This window comes from Theropithecus gelada, chromosome 7b, assembly GCF_003255815.1.
Source record: "Theropithecus gelada isolate Dixy chromosome 7b, Tgel_1.0, whole genome shotgun sequence".
In the NCBI taxonomy this organism is placed as follows: Eukaryota; Metazoa; Chordata; class Mammalia; order Primates; family Cercopithecidae; genus Theropithecus; species Theropithecus gelada.
In genome coordinates, this window is record NC_037675.1 from 94,944,205 (window position 1) to 94,961,090 (window position 16,886).

The following is a 16,886-nucleotide window of genomic DNA, read 5'->3' on the forward strand; positions in this document are numbered from 1 at the left end:
TCTGTTTTCACACCCACCATAAAGAAATACCTGAAACTTGTTAATACATAAAGAAAAGAGGTTTAATGGGCTCATGGTTCTGTGGAATGTACAGTTTTCTGCTTCTTGGGAGGCCTCAGGAAACTTACAATAATGGCAGAAGGTGAAGGGGAAGAAGGCACATCTTCACATGGCTGGTGGGGGGAGGGTGTACACACACTTTTAAACAACCAATTTTCTGAGCACTCACTCACTGTGATGGGAGCAGCAAGGAGGAAATCCACCCTCATGATCCAATCACCCCTCACCAGGCCCCTCCTCCAACCATGGGAATTACAATTCAACATGAGATTTGGGTGAGGACACAAATCCAAATCGTATCATTTTACCCTTGGCCCCTCCAAAATATCATGTCCTTCTCAAATTTCAAAATACAATCATGCCTTCCCAACAGTCATCCAAAGTCTTAACTCATTGCAGCATTAACTCAAAAGTCAACAGCCTGAAGTCTCATCTGAGATAAGGCAGGTCCCCTCTACCTATGATCCTGTAAAATAAAAAACAAGTTAGTTACTTCCAGATTATAATAGGAGTACAGGAGTTGGGTAAATGCTCCCTTTTCAAAAGGAAAAAATTGGCTAAAACAAAGGGGCTACATGGCCCATGAAGTCCAAAACTCAGCAGGGCAGTCATTAAATTTTAAAGCTCCAAAAAAATCTACTTTGGCTCCATGTATCACATCCAGGCCACACTAAGGCAAGGGGTTGGTTCCAAGGCCTTGGGCAACTCTGCCCCTGTGGTTCTGCAAGGTACATCCCCTGCAGCTGCTTTCATGGGCTGGTGTTGAGTGCCTGCAGCTTTTCCAGGTGCATGGTGCAAGCCATCGGTGGATCTACCATTCTGGGGTCTGGGGGACGGTGGCCCTCTTCTCACAGCTCCACTAGACAGTGCCCCCTGGGGACTCTTTGTAGGGGCTTCAACTCCACATTGCCCTGGTAGAGGTTCTCCATGAGAGCCCTATCCCTGCAGCGGACTTCTGCCTAGATATCCAGGCATTTCCATATATCCTCTGAAATCTAGGCACAGGCTCCCAAGCCTCAACTCTTGCCCTCTGCATACCCTCTGGCTTAACACCACGTGGAAGCCACAGAGGATTGTGGCTTGCACTCTCTGGAGCAGTAGCCTGAGATGTATTTGGGAACCTTTTAGCCACAGCTGGAGCTGGAGTGGCTATAAAACAGAGAACAGTGTCCTGAGGTTGTGCAGGGCAGCAGGGCCCTGCCCATGAAACCATTCTTCCCTCCTAGGCCTCTGGGCCTGCGATGTGAGGTGGTGTCAAAGTTCTCTGAAATGGCTTCAAGACATTTTCCCCACTGCCTTGGATATTAACATTTGGTTCCTCTTTACTTATGCAAATTTCTGCAGCTGGCTTGAATTCCTCCCCAGAAAATGGGTTTTTATTTTTTACCACATGGTCAGGCTGCAAATTTTCCAAACTTTTATGCTCTGCTTCCCTTTTAAATATAAGTTTCAGTTTCAGGTAATCTCTTTGCTTATGAATATAAGCATGCACTGTTAGAAGCAGCTGGGCCACACTGTGAATACTTTGTTGCTTAGAAACTTCTTCTGACAGATACCTTAAATCATCTCTCTCAAATTCAAAGTTCTACACATCCCTAGAGCAGTGGCACAATTCTGCCATCCTCTTTGCTGAAGGATAGCAAGAGTGACTTTTACTGCAGTTCTCAATAAGTTCCTCATCTCCATCTGAGACTGCCTCAGCCTGGAATTCATTGTCCATATCACTGTCAGCATTTCAGTCATGACAATTTAACAAGTCTCTAGGAAGTTCCAAACTTTCTGTCATTTTCCTGTCTTCTTCTGAGCCTTCCAAACTGTTCCAACCTTTGCCCATTACCCAGTTCCAAAGTGGCTTCCATATTTTCAGGTATCTTTATAGCAATGCCCCACTTGTTTATTATTAATTTTCTTTATTAGTTTGTTCACGCATGACTATAAAGAAATACCTGAAACTGGGTAGTTTATAAAGAAAAGAGGTTTAATTGGCTCATGGTTCTGTGGGTTGTACTGGCTTCTGCTTCTGGGGAGGCCACAAGAAACTTACAATCATGGCGGAAGGCAAAGGGGAAGCGGGCACGTCTTCACGTGGCTGGCAGGAGGGAGAGGTGGTGGGGAGGTGCCACACACTTTTAGAAAACCAATTCTCTGTGCACTCACTCACTATTATGAGAACAGCAATGGAGAAATCCACCCCCACAATCTAGTCACCTCCCACTGAGCTGCTCCTCCAGCACTGAGGATTACAAGTTGACATGAGATTTGAGTAAGAAAGCAAATCCAAGCCATATTAGATACTGTTGCTTTGCTCCTAACTTGAGGGAGTATTTCACCATTAAATATGCTATTAGCTGTAGGGTTTTGCAAATCTCCTTTATATCAGTTTCAGAAAGTTAAATTTTATTTCCAGTTGACTTGGAGATTTTATTCTGAATAGTTTTTTTTTGTTGTTGTTGTTATGTTTTGTTTTGTTTTTCGAGACAGAGTCTCGCTCTGTCACCAGGCTGGAGTGTAGTGGTGTGATCTCAGCTCACTGCAACCTCTGCCTCCCGAGTTCAAGCAGTTCTCCTGCCTCGGCCTCTCAAGTAGCTGGGAGTATAAGTATGCACCACCATGCCCAACTAATTTTTGTATTTTTAATAGAGATGGGGTTTCACCATGTTGGCCAGGATGGTCTCGATCTCTTGACCTTGTGATCTATCACCTCGGCCTCCCAAAGTGCTGGGATTACAGGCATGAGCCACCTGCGTCCAACCAGTTCTTAAATTTCATCAAATGCTTACATATGCTAAAACAAATAAACAAAAAAACAGAAAAACAATAAAAGTTGTGTTCTTTGTGTATCATTATTTTCTACTTTTATCTTTACTATCTTGTTCCTTTTACTGTCTTGAATTTAATTTTTTCTTCTTTTTCCTAGCTTCTTGGGATTAAAAAATTAGATTGTTTATTTCCAACAGTAATTTTTTTTCTAATTATCCATATAAAATTGCCAGCTTCCCTCTAAGTTCTGCATTTGCTGCATCCCACAAATTTTGGTATTTTGGGTCTTTACTAGCATTCATTTAAAAATATTTAAACATTTTAATTGTTATATCTTTATTGCCTGTGTTATTTAGGAGAGTAGTTTAATTTGCAAATATCTGGGTTCTAGTTACCTTTTTGTTTTGATATCTATGGTAATTCTGTTGTAATTAGTGAACATTGCTTCTCTCATTTAACTCTTTAAAGATGTCAATTCATTGTATCCAATAGGAAGTTACATATTATTCTTGTAATTGTACCTCTGAATGTAATATGATATTTTTCTCTGCCTCTTTGAAATATTTTCTGTTTATTTTTGGTATTTGGTACTTTCATTACCTTATGCTTAAGTGTGGTGGGTTTTGTACTTATTTTGCTTGGGGTTTGCTGAGCTTCTTGAATCTGTGGTTTCGTGTTCATCAGTTTGGGAAAAATTTGGGATATTATTCTATCCAAATATTTATTCTGCCATTTCTTTTTCCTCCGCTCATTCTGGGACTTTAAAAAAATATTTCGTACTTTTCCAGAGGTATCAAATACTCCATTTAAAAAAAATGTTTACCTGTGCATTAGTTTGGATTTGTATTAATTTTTCAAGTTCACTGATCCTTTCTTCTGCTGTGTCCAATATTTTTTAAAAGTCCATCCAATGAGTTAGTAATTTTATATATGCTATCTTTTCTGATTATATTTTTAGGTCTAGAATTTTCTTTTAGCTATTTTTTACAGTTTTCATCTCTCTTTGGGAATTTTCATCTGAATGATCTATTTCTGTATATTCTTTAACATATTTGAACTACTTATTTTAAAATTCTTATTTTTAATTTGAAATGAGTCTAGGTCATTTGCTTCTTTTCACTCTTTTCCTCTTGATTATGGATCACATTTTCTAGTCCTTTCACATGTCTTGTAAATTTTTTATTGTATGATGGGCATTGTAAAGAATATGTTGTAGAGACTCTGTGAACTATTTTATTTACTCTAAAAAGCATTGAATTTTGTATTTCGTATTTGCTGGTATGAAGTTACTGGTGGATCACTTTCTTGCATCAAGGCTTAGCTTTATTTATTTATTTTTATTTTAAATTTTCAGATTTTGTAGCCTTTTTGATCTCTGAAAACAAATTTTACTTGTATATTTTTTTTGTTTTTTGTTTTTCCCTCCCTCCCTCCCTCCAAGGAAAAAGAGGAAAAGACATTAGACACACATTTCTAATATCAGAAAGGAAATAGATATTATTATTTCCTGATCTCATGGACATTAAAAGGATAGTGAAGGATTACTATGAGCAACTCTATGTCCAAAAATTTTTAAACTTAGGCCTAGAGCATGGTCTTCATTCCTAAGGTATGACCTATCTGTTACAACCTATTGTCTCCTGAATTTCTGGTGTGTTCACTGAAGTTCTTTGCTTTGGCTACACTGGAAATACAACATGTACCTAGCCCTGTGTGACCTCCAAAATCTCTGTTCTGCTTTCAACCATTGAGCAGAATTCCCTGCTAGTCCTTGCAGAAGTTTGTTTTGAGCACATGCAGGCCAAGGACCTGAGGGATGCCCTTCCACTGATCTGCGATACCTCTTCTCGGTAGCTCTCCTCTGTTCTCTACCTTTACTCACAAATTCCATCCGCCTTAGCATTTCTTTATTTTGATTTCTCTACCCACTGAAAATCTGTTTCTTCTACCCACCAAAAATACTGATTTCTTATTGAGTTCCATTATTCTATGCCGCAGTTTGGAAATATCACCAGGCAGAAAGCCAAGGTGAATGTAGAATTTAACTTGTATGCTTTACTTTTTAAAAAGGAAAGCAGCCCTGTGCTGTGTCTGTGCCCAATGCCTGAAACCAGTTGCTTCATACACTTTGTCCAGTGGAAAGATAAGTTCAATACCAGCTTTTTATTATGGTTGTAACTGGAAATTTCCTTATCTCTTCAAAAGTGGCTTCTGACACATTCTTATCCCTCTTTCTGGAACTCTAATGGCATTTATGTTAGACCTTTCTCTTATGCATCCTTTTATGCATATTTTTTTGTATTCCCCATCCCCCACCATTTCATCTTTCTGTGCTTCATGCTGAATCTTTTTCTGACATTTCTTCCTGTTCTCAAATTCTTTAGCCTTCTAATTACATTTTTAATTTTGGTTATTGTATATCTTTTCTTTCTAAAGTTTTGTATCCTTTGACCCACATTCCCCAAATTCTGCCCCCCTATTATATTTTTCACTTCTGGAATTTCCATTTGGTCCATATGTACATGTGAGTGTGTGTGTGTGTGTGTGTATGTGTGTGTGTGTATTTCCAGTTCTTTGATGACATTCTCTTACTTATCTTCTACTTTATAGAGCATATTAAGCATAGTTATTTTAAAATCTGTTTCTGATGACTCAGTGTTCTGGATCCCTAGAGATTCTGATTCTCTTGTCTGTTTTTTCTTTTGTTTTCTTGTCTTCTTGTTTTGTGGTTGTTTTTGTATTGTGTTGAAGACAATAGATATAAAAACTATAAAGCTAATTTGAGACTTAGTATGATATATTCCTTCAGAGAGAACTTAATTTTGCTTCTGGTGAAAGGGTGTGATTCTTAGGTCAGATTTTCATGTTTTGTACTCTATGTCTACCGTAACCACTATTTTCATATATTTATCTTTCCCTCTGTATTCTTACCTTCTCAGGTTTGCTTACCCTTTGTATGTGTATGTGAAGTTACCAATGAAGTTTTTGCTCATTTTAAAATTGGGGTGCTTATTTTATTATCTTATTATATTGTATGTTCAAAATATAATGTTCAACATAATGTGAATATGCTCTCTCATTCAGTGGCTTCCCTGTTTAGGTGTTTCAAAGAGAAGGAGTTTTCAATTTTCATACATTAATTGAAATTTATCATTTCTTTTTTCTTTTGTGGTCCTTTTTTGGTCTCTCCTAAGGTTGGAAAGAGAAGTTACATAGTTTAAGATTTTACATCTAAGTATATGATCTTTTTGGAATCAATTTTTGTATATAGTTAGAGGTAAGAGTTGGATTTGTTTTCCTTTAAGGATATCCAGTTGTTTCGGTTCAATTTGTTGAAAAGAGTATCTTTTCCATATTGAATTACCTTGACCCTTTTGTTGAATAGTAATTAACCATATATGTATGTGTCTATTTCTAAACTTTGTTTTGTTTAATTGTCTATTCTTACACCAATATCACATAATCTTGATTACTGTAGCTTTACAGTGTATTTTAGAATCATGTAGCATAAATCCTCTAGATTTGCTCTTTTAAAAAGTTTATAGGCTATTTTATTTTATTTTATTTTATTTTATTTTTTTGAGACGGAGTCTCGCTCTGTAGCCCAGGCTGGAGTGCAGTGGCCGGATCTCAGCTCACTGCAAGCTCCGCCTCCCGGGTTCACGCCATTCTCCGGCCTCAGCCTCCCGAGTAGCTGGGACTACAGGCGCCCGCCACCTCGCCCGGCTATTTTTTGTATTTCTTAGTAGAGACGGGGTTTCACCGTGTTAGCCAGGATGGTCTCGATCTCCTGACCTCGTGATCCGCCCATCTCGGCCTCCCAAAGTGCTGGGATTACAGGCTTGAGCCACCGCGCCCGGCCTTATAGGCTATTTTAATACATAAGATTATGTAGTGTATATACTCCAGATTTGTTCTTTTAAAGAATTTTTTGGGCTATTTTAGTACCATTGCATTTTCATATAAATTTTACTATCAGTTTGTAATTTCTACAAAACAATCTGCTTGGATTTTTTTCGGGGGGTGGGGGTGGGGATGGAGTCTTACTGTGTTAACCAGGCTGGAGTACAGTGGTGTGATCTCAGCTCACTGCAACCTCTGCCTCTCCGGTTCAAGTGATTCTCCTGCCTCAGCCTCCTGAGAGGCTGGGATTACAGGCATGTGCGTCCATGCCTGGCTAATTTTTGTATTTTTAGTAGAGATGGGGTTTCACCATATTAGCCAGGCTGGTCTCAAACTCCTGACCTCAGGGTGATCTGCTCACCTCAGCCTCCCAAAGTGTTCGGATTACAGGTGTGAGCCATTGCACCTGACCTCTGCTTGGATTTTTGAATGAGATTACATTGACTGTATAGTTTAATTTGGGGAGAATTGACATCTTAACAATATTGAGTCTTCTCATCCATGAACATGGTATATTTATCCATTTATTTAGGTCTTCTTTAATTTCTTTCAGAAATATTTGCTAGTTTTTAGTGTAGAGATCTTATATTTTGTTAAAGGTGCTTCTAAATATTTTATGATTTTATATGCTATTATAAATAGTGTTTAAAATTTTTAATATTCTACTTGTTTATTGGTACTCTACAAACACCCTGCAACCTTGCTAAATTCACTTATTAGTTTTTGTGGCTTTTTTGTAAGTTTCTTAAGATTTTCTGTATACCTGATTATGCTCTCTGCAAATATTTTTTTTAATTTTCTTTCTAATTTGTATGCCTTTTTCCGTCCTTCTTTCCTTCCCTCCTTCCCTCTCTCCTTCCCTCTCTCCATCCCTCCCTTCCTTCTTTCCTTCCTTCCTTTCTCTTTCTTTCTTTTTCTCCTCTTTTCCTTTTCTCTCTCTCTTCCCCTTCTTTCTTTTCTCCCTTTTTTCCTTCTGTGCTTCTCTTTTTTTGCACTGCTTTATAACTCCACTTAAATAGAAGTGCTGACAGTGGAAGTCCTTCTTCTTTCTCCCAGTCTTTGGGGAGACTATTTGGGCTTTCACCATTAAATTACTACGTTAACTGTAGGTTTTTCAAAGTTTTTTTTTTTATACCAGATGGAGGAAATTATTCTCTGTTCTTAGTTTGCTCAGTTTTAATCATGAATGTCAATTTTAGTCAAATGCATTTTCTCTTTCTATTGAGATGATTATATGATTTCTTCCCTTCATTCTGTTAATATGGTAAATTACATTGATTTTCTTGGCAATATTAAACCAATCTTGCATTCTTGGGATGAACTCATCTTGTCATGCTGTATTATATTGCTAGATTTAATTTTCTAAGTTAAGTGTTCAGGCTTCTACATTTATGAGACATATTGTTCTAGTTTTATTTAATTATGATGTCTTCATCTGGTTCCATTTACAGAGCAAAACTGACCTCATAAAATGAGTTGGCAAGTGTTTTTTTCTCTTCTAATTTCTGAAAGAGTTTATGTAAGGTTTGTATTATTTATTCTTTCAATGATTAATCGAATTTACTGGTGAGGCCATATGGACTTGGGGATTCTTTGAGGGAAATGTTTTATGTTGTGAATGTAATTTTAATAGCTATGGGTTTTGGTTTTTTTTTTTTTTACTTTTATTGAGTTGTAGTTTTAATTTGTGTCTTTTGAGGAATGTGAGCATCTCATCCAAGTTTTCAAATTTATTAGCTTGTCTGTAGGATCTGTAGTAATGTTCTACCTTTCATTCCTGACATTGGTAATTCATGAATTTTCAATTTTTTTTTTTGTCCATCAGGATGCTGGGGCTTATCAATTTTTTGGGACATTTCAAAGAACCAGTTTTTGATTTTATTGATTTTACCTATTGACGTTCTGATTTTAATTTCATTGATTTCTGTTTCTATATTGTTTTCTTCCTCCTACTGAGTTTTATTCTTTTTCTGTCTTCTTAAGGTAGATGCATAAGCCTTTTATTTCAGATCTTTTATATTTTCTTATATAATAATTTTAAGCTATAAATTTCCATTTAATCATTGCTTTAGTTGCTTCCCAGAAATTCATTATGTATGTTATGCTTTTATTGTATTTCAGTACAGGATATTTTCTAAAGTTTCTTCTTTCATTCATGGATTGCTTAGAAGTGTGCTTTATAATGTGCAAATATTTGTATTTTTTCAGATACTTTTGTTTTATTGGTTTCTAGTTTAATTCCACTGTGGCTAGAGAATATACTGTATGATGTCGCTCCATCTAAATTTTTGAGCCTTATTTTATGGACTGGAATACCTATCTTGATAAATGTTGCATGTGTACTTTAAAACAATGTGTATTGCACAGTGGTTGAGTGGAGATTTCTAGCATTATAAATTAGGTTAAGTTGTTTGAGAGTATTTTCAAGTCTTATATATTTGCTGATTTTCTGTCTGCTTGTTTTATCAGTTACTGAGAGAGGATTATGGAAATTTATAACTTCAGTTATGCTTCTTTCAACTCGCTCACCTTACTAAGGGTACAAATATTTATGGTTTTTATGTTTTCTGGGTTAATTGACCCTTTCATCATTGTGAAATTGCCTTGGTTTTTCTGGTAATATTCTTTGTTCTGAAATCTATTTCTCTGATATTAATATAGACACTCCAGCTTTCTTTTAATTTCAATTACGGTATAACAATTATGCTATAATTGCATGGTATAACTTTTTCTGTTTACTTCTAGCTTATCTGAGTCTTTATATTTTAGATATGTTTTTCACAGGCAGCATATAATTGGGTCACAGGTTTTAAAAAACTTAAATCCTATTTGACAATCTTTGCCTTTTAGACCACTTACATTAATAAAATTATTGTTTAGACCATTGGCATTTAATGTAATTTCTGGTATGAATTGAAGCCTATCATGATACACTTGTATGACTGAAGCCTATCATGTTACAATTGTTTTATATTTGTCCCATCTGTTCCTTTTTTTTTCTTTTTGAAATCTTGCCTTTTTGGAATTATTTTTAGTGTTACATTTTATTTCTGTATTGTATTGTTAGATATACCACCTTTAAAAAATTGCTCTCGGGTTTATAATATGCACTTTTAACCTCACAATCTACCTCAAATTATACCAGTTTACATGTAATGTAAGACCTTTTTGTATTTTAATTTTACCCCCATCCTTTTCGTTATTGTTACCGAACATCTTACTTCTATATATATTAGCCTCTATTCATTATTATTGTTTTTTGTTTTAAATAATCAACCATCTTTTAACAACATATTAATATGAGTAGAAAAGCCTTCTGTAGTTATTCAGCATACTTACCATGTCCAACACTCTTTATGCCTTTGTGTAAATTTGAGCTACTATCTGGTATCATTTTCCTTTAGTCCGAAAAACTTCCTTTAACATTTCTTGCAGTGGAGCTCAGCTGGAAATGAATTCTCTTATTTTGTGTTTGTCTTCAAATAGTCTTTATTTCATACTCATTTTTGAAGGATATTTTCACTGGGTATACAAGTCTAGGTTGACAGTTTTTTTTCTTTCAGCTTATTAAAGATGTCGTTCCATTGTCTTCTGGCTTGCATTGTTTCTGACGAGAAATCAGCGATCATTCTTATCTTTGTTCCCCTGAAAGTAATGTGTCTTTTTTTCCCTCCTGGCTGCTTTTAAGATTTTCTCCTTATTGGTTTTCGTCAATTTGTTTATAATGAACTTTGGTGTGATTTTCTTTGCTTTTGTCTTGCCTAGGATTCATTGAGCTTCTTGAATTTGTGGGTTGTTTTCATCAGACTTGAAAATTTTTAGCCATTGTCTCTTCAAATATTTCCCCCTTTTATTTCTTTTGTGCTTTAAATCTCATGGACTTGGAGCAAATACTTGAAGCAATCATAAAAATTTGGCTTTATACTAAGTAAAATGTATGTAAGATAAAACTGCCTGAAATTTTCCCGCAGTTCACTGAATCTCTATTTTTCTTCCAGTATTTCAGTTTGGGTAGTTTTGCTATGTCTCCTAATTCACTGATCTTTTCTTCTGCATTGTCTATTCTTCTATTAAGCCCATTTGGTGAGTTTTTCAAGTTGTATTTCTGATTTTTAAAGTCACATTTAATTTTTTAAATTATATCTTCCATCTCTATCCTCATTATGCCTATCTTCATGCTTTCCTTTGCCTATGTTTATGATAACTATTTTAAAGTTCTTCTTTGCCAAATACTTCATCTCCGCAATTTCCAGGTTTGTTTCTGCTGATCTGTTTTCCCCCTGGTTATGAGTGACATTTTGCCTCCTTTTCAAATATCAAATAATTTTGACTGGATGCTGGATTTCATGATTGTTGCATTATTGAGTGTCTGAATTTTGTTGTCTTCCATTATAGTATGTTGAAGTTTGTTTTGGCAATCAAGTTACTTGTGGATTAATCTGACCATTTCAAGGGTTATTCTTAGGTTTTGTTAGAGTGAGCCCAGAATAACTTTTTCTCTAATATTAGTTTAGCCCTATTACGAAGATACGGCCCTCCTAAAGTTTCTATGATTGCTCCAAGTATTTAGTGATTTCCCTCTACTCTGACTGGTTGGACCTTGAACATCTTCCAGCCCTGTACAAGCTCTAGGAATTGTTTAGCTCACAGAACCCTCACAGTTTTTCTCTATCCAGCCTCAGGGAGTTTTACCTTACATACATTTTACTTAGTGTAAAGCCAAAGACTCAAAAGGACTCCTATTTAGATTTCTGGATCTCTTTCTTTGCATAGTTCCCTCTTCCTTCCTACTCTATTCAGCAAATTTCAGCCACCTGGCCTCTCTAAACTCCAGTTTTTGTCCCCTTAACTAAAAAAGACCTTATTACTCTGCTTATCTTTCCCCTTCTAGGGCCAAGGTCTGGAAATTACTATCAGGAAGAAAGCCAGGGTGATTGTGGGGCTTACTGCATTCTCTTCTCTCAAGGATCACTGTCCTGCACTACTTGGAGTCCAGTTTCTGAAAATAGTGTTTCAAATATGTATTTTTTAGTTTTCTAGTTGTTCATGGTGGGAAGGCAGATCTAATGCCAATTTTTGTATCATAGTTGAAAGGATAATTCTTGTCTGCTGTGTTTTTATGCTATGTTTTTTGTTATTATTTTCGAATGGTGATCTATTATGACTATATTTCCCACAAGATAAGGTATGCTGATTGTCCTTATATCAAAATCAATTGTAGTGCTTTCCCCAGTTAGAAATACCTGTGTTCTATCCTCAAACATGTTGATTCAGAATATCTAACGTGGGTTCCAGACATTATATTTTTAAAATCTTGACAGCTGATTTTTGATACATAGCAAAACTTAAGATCACTGTTCTAGTAAGCTTAAATCCAATGTGGCTTTTATGAACTTAAATTGATTATCCTACAACCTGTTCTTAACACAGCAACACTCAGTAAAAATGGAATGCAAAATTAAAGCAGATCTCCTCCTGGATATCTCCATTATCCACAAAAAAGCATTTATTTCTGGCAGAATAGAAGTCTTTAGAGCCCTAAGTACTGTGGCTGGTGCACACTTCAATTTGTTTTGCCTGTGCCATAGCAGTTGTTATATGTTTTGAATATTAATTCTGTCCATAAGTGTCATGAACTTCTGTAAAGCAGTCTGCAAACATTCTCATAATACACTGATTTGGAGATGGTTAGCAGATTTTATCTTGTGTGCCAATTTTGTTTTGATTGGTGATGACTTGTTGGAGCACAGTGATAAGAAGGATCCTAAGGCCAGTTCTGGACTCAGCAGGAAGGAATGCTGTAATGGATTAGCGATGTCTGTCATGAGTTTGGGATCAGAATAATGCAGCACATGTTCCATATTTTTGAAATTCATGTACTGGTTAAAGGCAGCCTTTTCTTCTATGTTTCTCTAATTGTACAAGAAAACTTGCTGCAACTCTTTATATTCAACTTGACTTTACCATATATGGGAAACTAATCTCATAGTTATGAAGCGCCTATACCCAAATTATTTCTTCATCAATCTGTTCATGTACTCATTAATTTCTTCTTTGTTACTCTCTAAAAATATGATCAAAATGATACTATCTTATTATAGTAGTGGTCTCTGGTCTATATTTCTTGTCTTCTTTTCAAATAAATAGACCTGTTGTATATTTTAAAATGTCATTGGTTCTGGTAACTATATTTCCCTGAATCCTCGACTAGACACATAATCTTATACATGGCCTAACAATGATATAGAAAGTTTGAAGCTAGGATGCTCCTAGGTAGAAAATTTTCTAAAATGTTTGGAACATAAATTCGCTTGGATCATTTAAAATATACATTTTTGAATTATAATTGAATATGCAACTAAGACTATCTTCTCATCTGCAAATTCCCACATATTAAGATTAGGCCAACATAGTCCTATGAGTTTAAAATATGGCACTTTAGAAAAATGTCCTACTTTCAAGCATATAAACCCCTTACATGTTTTTAATGATGGAATATTGTTAGCTAAGTGTTTTGGGCTACAGAATCATCCAGATGATAACTACTGGTTGTGATTCTCAATCTGACTTATTACAGGTGACTTGGTTCTTTTCCTCATTCTGTGTGTCTACTGAGCTTAGGAGCTGGGTATTAGCAGACTAGCAGAAGTTTAATTGGGTATTAGCAGACTAGCAGAAGTTTAGTAGGTGGGCCACGTGTAAGAGAGAGATGTATTTCATTTGGGCAAGAAACTCATCTTTCCAGTCTCCATGTTTGATGGGAATAGCATAGGAAATGGAATGGTAGAGGATGCCTTACTATTCATGTCAGTTGTTATCAATTTAAAATGCTTCCTGGTGCCAACAATCTAGGATGTTTAGCATAATATACTCTCATGGAAAGAGCAGAATGTCAAGCACCAAGAGATATAGGTTCTAGTCCTAGCTTATCATTCACTAACTCTGTGACCATATCAAACTACTTAACCTTGCTAACTTTAATTTATTCTTATACGAAATGAGATTAATAATCTGCTGTACTTACCCTACAGAGTTGTTGGAGGATCAAGTGAAACTATGGTTGTAAAAACCTTTGAAAACTTATTAATGGAATACCATTGTGGTACTGTACATGCCATCTTATATTGGCTTATCTCTTATCCTAGGAAAATGGATGGAATTGTGTATCTTTGCTTGTCTTTTAAATTTTTTACAGATTAAAAAGGTGATTCTGCTAGGAAGCTTTCTGATGATGGTTCTATTTAGAAAAAAGAAAATAGTAAAGTATCTGTTTTTACTAGGGCATGAATAATTTCACTGAGAAGTATTCATCAGTTGTGCTTTACTTTACAGCTTGGAATCCCATCCACTGCCAGCACATTGAATGCCACAATGCAATTAACAAACCAGCTGTGAAGGTACTGTTTTATTAGACCTGGTGCCATACTGTATTGTCAGTGGTCAAATTGCTGAATGAAGTGGACTAGATTGCATCCTTCTCTGTAAAGCAGAGGCGTGTGCTGTGTAGTAATTCCAAGTACCTCCATATTCAGTCTGATTGTACTTTGGCAGACTGGTCAAGAGAGAGCAATGAATGGCGTTGTCTGCAGTTTTGGCTATGCGTTCATAGCCAAGTGCTATGTAGCACTGAGCTAATTATCTATCAGAAGGATCCTAGTAAAATGCTTACATGTCCTTAACTGGTTTCTATTTCAGCTAATGAACTCAGGGAAATGTATTTTCTCTCTGTTTTCATGTGTATGCTACAAATCATGCGTGCTTAGCAAATTCAGGAGTAGTAGGACAAAAAGATAAAATCATTCAGTTTTAGCTTATATTACAAATATGACTTAACTGAAATGACTGAAAGGTGTCTGGACAGCATAGACATGGAAAGTTACATTAAAAGTAGGGAAACAGTGGCTTACAGAGTCAAGTCATTTTCCTAAGGTTGCCAGTTAGCATCAGAACTGGAGACAGGACCAGGTACCTGATCTCCTAACCTTATTGTCCTTCTACCACACCAAATTGGTTCTGTCCTATTATAATCCTGAATCTTGAAAGTTGAATGTGAAGACAAATAGTCATACCTTTTAACAAAATTATTTATGATATATTTATTGGATACAAAGTATTTGGCTGGATGGACCTGTGTCTGGATTTGCAAGGTATAATTTTTATATTATTAGGGGTAGGAGTAACCTGAAGTTATCAGAGTTCACAGTTACTTTGGAGAACCAGGTGTCTTGCGGGTTTGCTTCTTTTGTTTTATAGATAGCCTGTAGAAAACCATATACTAATAGAAAACTAACGCCATCACTTTATAGAAACAAAGTAGGAAAGGTGAAATGAGATCCAATAAAAATAAAAGAAACCAAAAATGTGTTTCATGAACCAAAACTGGCAGAGGAGTGCCAATAATAACATTGTCACCTAGATACATTATACTAACAAAGGATGGCCTTGTATTATTATTTTTAATCTCTGCTTTTGTTGAAGGCAAATTGAATGGATTGATATTAAGAGCAGGTAATTGGCTGGGCGTGGTGGCTCAAGCCTGTAATCCTAGCACTTTCGGAGGCCAGGGCGGGCAGATTGCCTGAGGTCAGGAGTTCAAGCCCAGTCTGGCCAACATGGTGAAATCCCGTCTCTACTAAAAGTACAATAAAAAGTAGCCAGGTGTGGTGGTGTGTGCCTGTAATCTCAGCTACTTGGGAGGCCGAGGGAGGGGAATTGCTTAAACCGGGGAGGTGGAGGTTGCAGTGAGCCATGATCACGCCACTGTACTCCAGCCTGGGCAACAGAGTGAGACTCTGTCACACACCCCCCTAAAAAAGAAGCAGGTAATGATAACCCACACAATGGAAGTGTAGGCGCCTCCCATTCTATGGTATGTACCCCACTGTTGACCTTCAATAGACATTTGGGGTTCAGAGGTACTCTTCTTTGGAGGATATTTTGAGCTACTCACATGTGAATTCATAGTTTATTCATAGAGTTCAGCTCAATTTTTCACAATGATGAGACTTTCATGTTTCCTTCTTCTTATCCTTCTTTTCTTCCTCCTGCCTAAGTTATATAGCTCCTTCTTTTGGGTCACCCAGACATCAACAGGAAGGGGATCCTTTCTGTCTCGTTTCTGCAGTTATTTTTCGTTGATTTTATGTCAGACTGCATTCTCAGGAGTCCTCTGATATCCTGGTTAGTAATGCTTTCTGGCCTCCTGCTTACTGAAAGCATTATGAATTAGATTTTCTCCTTCTTTTCTAGGCAAACAGCCCAGTCCATTCCACTGGGTTGGCCTCACTTTTCTCCCTGAAGCGAGTCAGCCAGGATAGGTCAAACCATCCACTTTCTGTCATTTTATAAAAATAGAGGCGAAATTCACATAATATACAATGAACTATTTTAAAGTGAATAATTCAGTGGCATTTAGTGTATTTACAATGTTTGCCAACACCACCTCTTTCTAGTTCCAAGACATTTTTGTATCCCCCCAGTCTTACTTTCTGAACTCCAGTTTCCTTAAAGACCCTCCTTTTCTATTTTCATTCTACACTTTGCAGAAAGATAGCATTCTTGTTAAGTCTTCCTGTGCTGGGGCCATTTTTGCACTACAATAGGTCTGGCTCAGTATTGCTCTTCCTTTACAACGTGAGTACGCCCAATCTACATCATCACCACATGACATGCAAATCAAGGGTATCCAACATCCAAATGCTTACAAAATAATGTTAAGCATAAAGTTAGGAAATTTTATAGTATGATGTTTAAAAGTTTAAAAAAGTTTAAAAGTTACATATATTCATAGTGAAAAACAATCAGTAATACTTATCAGAATGTTACTATGGATTGCATCAAGATGGAGGGTTAATGTGTTAACTGAATTTTCTTGTTTCCCTTTCTCGGTTTTCCAAAGCCTCTACATTGGGCATATGTCATATTTATAAACAAAAACCCCCCAGTTATTAATGTGACACACAGATATGAACACATTAGTGTGGATGTAAACCAACCTGTTCAGAGTAGAACAAAACTCACTAGACCAACTACAGATATGATGGGTCATGTTAAGTAAGTTATTTAGGAAATCAGAGGTTGACTAGCTAATCTCTAATGATTATTTACAGTTTTAGCATCCCAGGAGCTTCTCCTTTTGAGTGGAATGAAAAAGTATCTTTACC

General features: G+C 36.3%; 1 protein-coding gene across 3 annotated transcripts in view; it reads left to right on the forward strand.

Moving 5' to 3' along the window:
• Positions 1–16,886, forward strand: part of UNC79 (unc-79 homolog, NALCN channel complex subunit) — a 371,443-nt gene that overhangs the window by 172,875 nt on the left and 181,682 nt on the right. For all 3 annotated transcript variants that reach the window (XM_025391814.1, XM_025391812.1, XM_025391813.1), the window contains one exon: positions 14,056–14,120. In XM_025391814.1, coding sequence (XP_025247599.1) covers positions 14,056–14,120 — 65 coding nt within the window. The remainder of the gene's footprint in view (positions 1–14,055; positions 14,121–16,886) is intronic.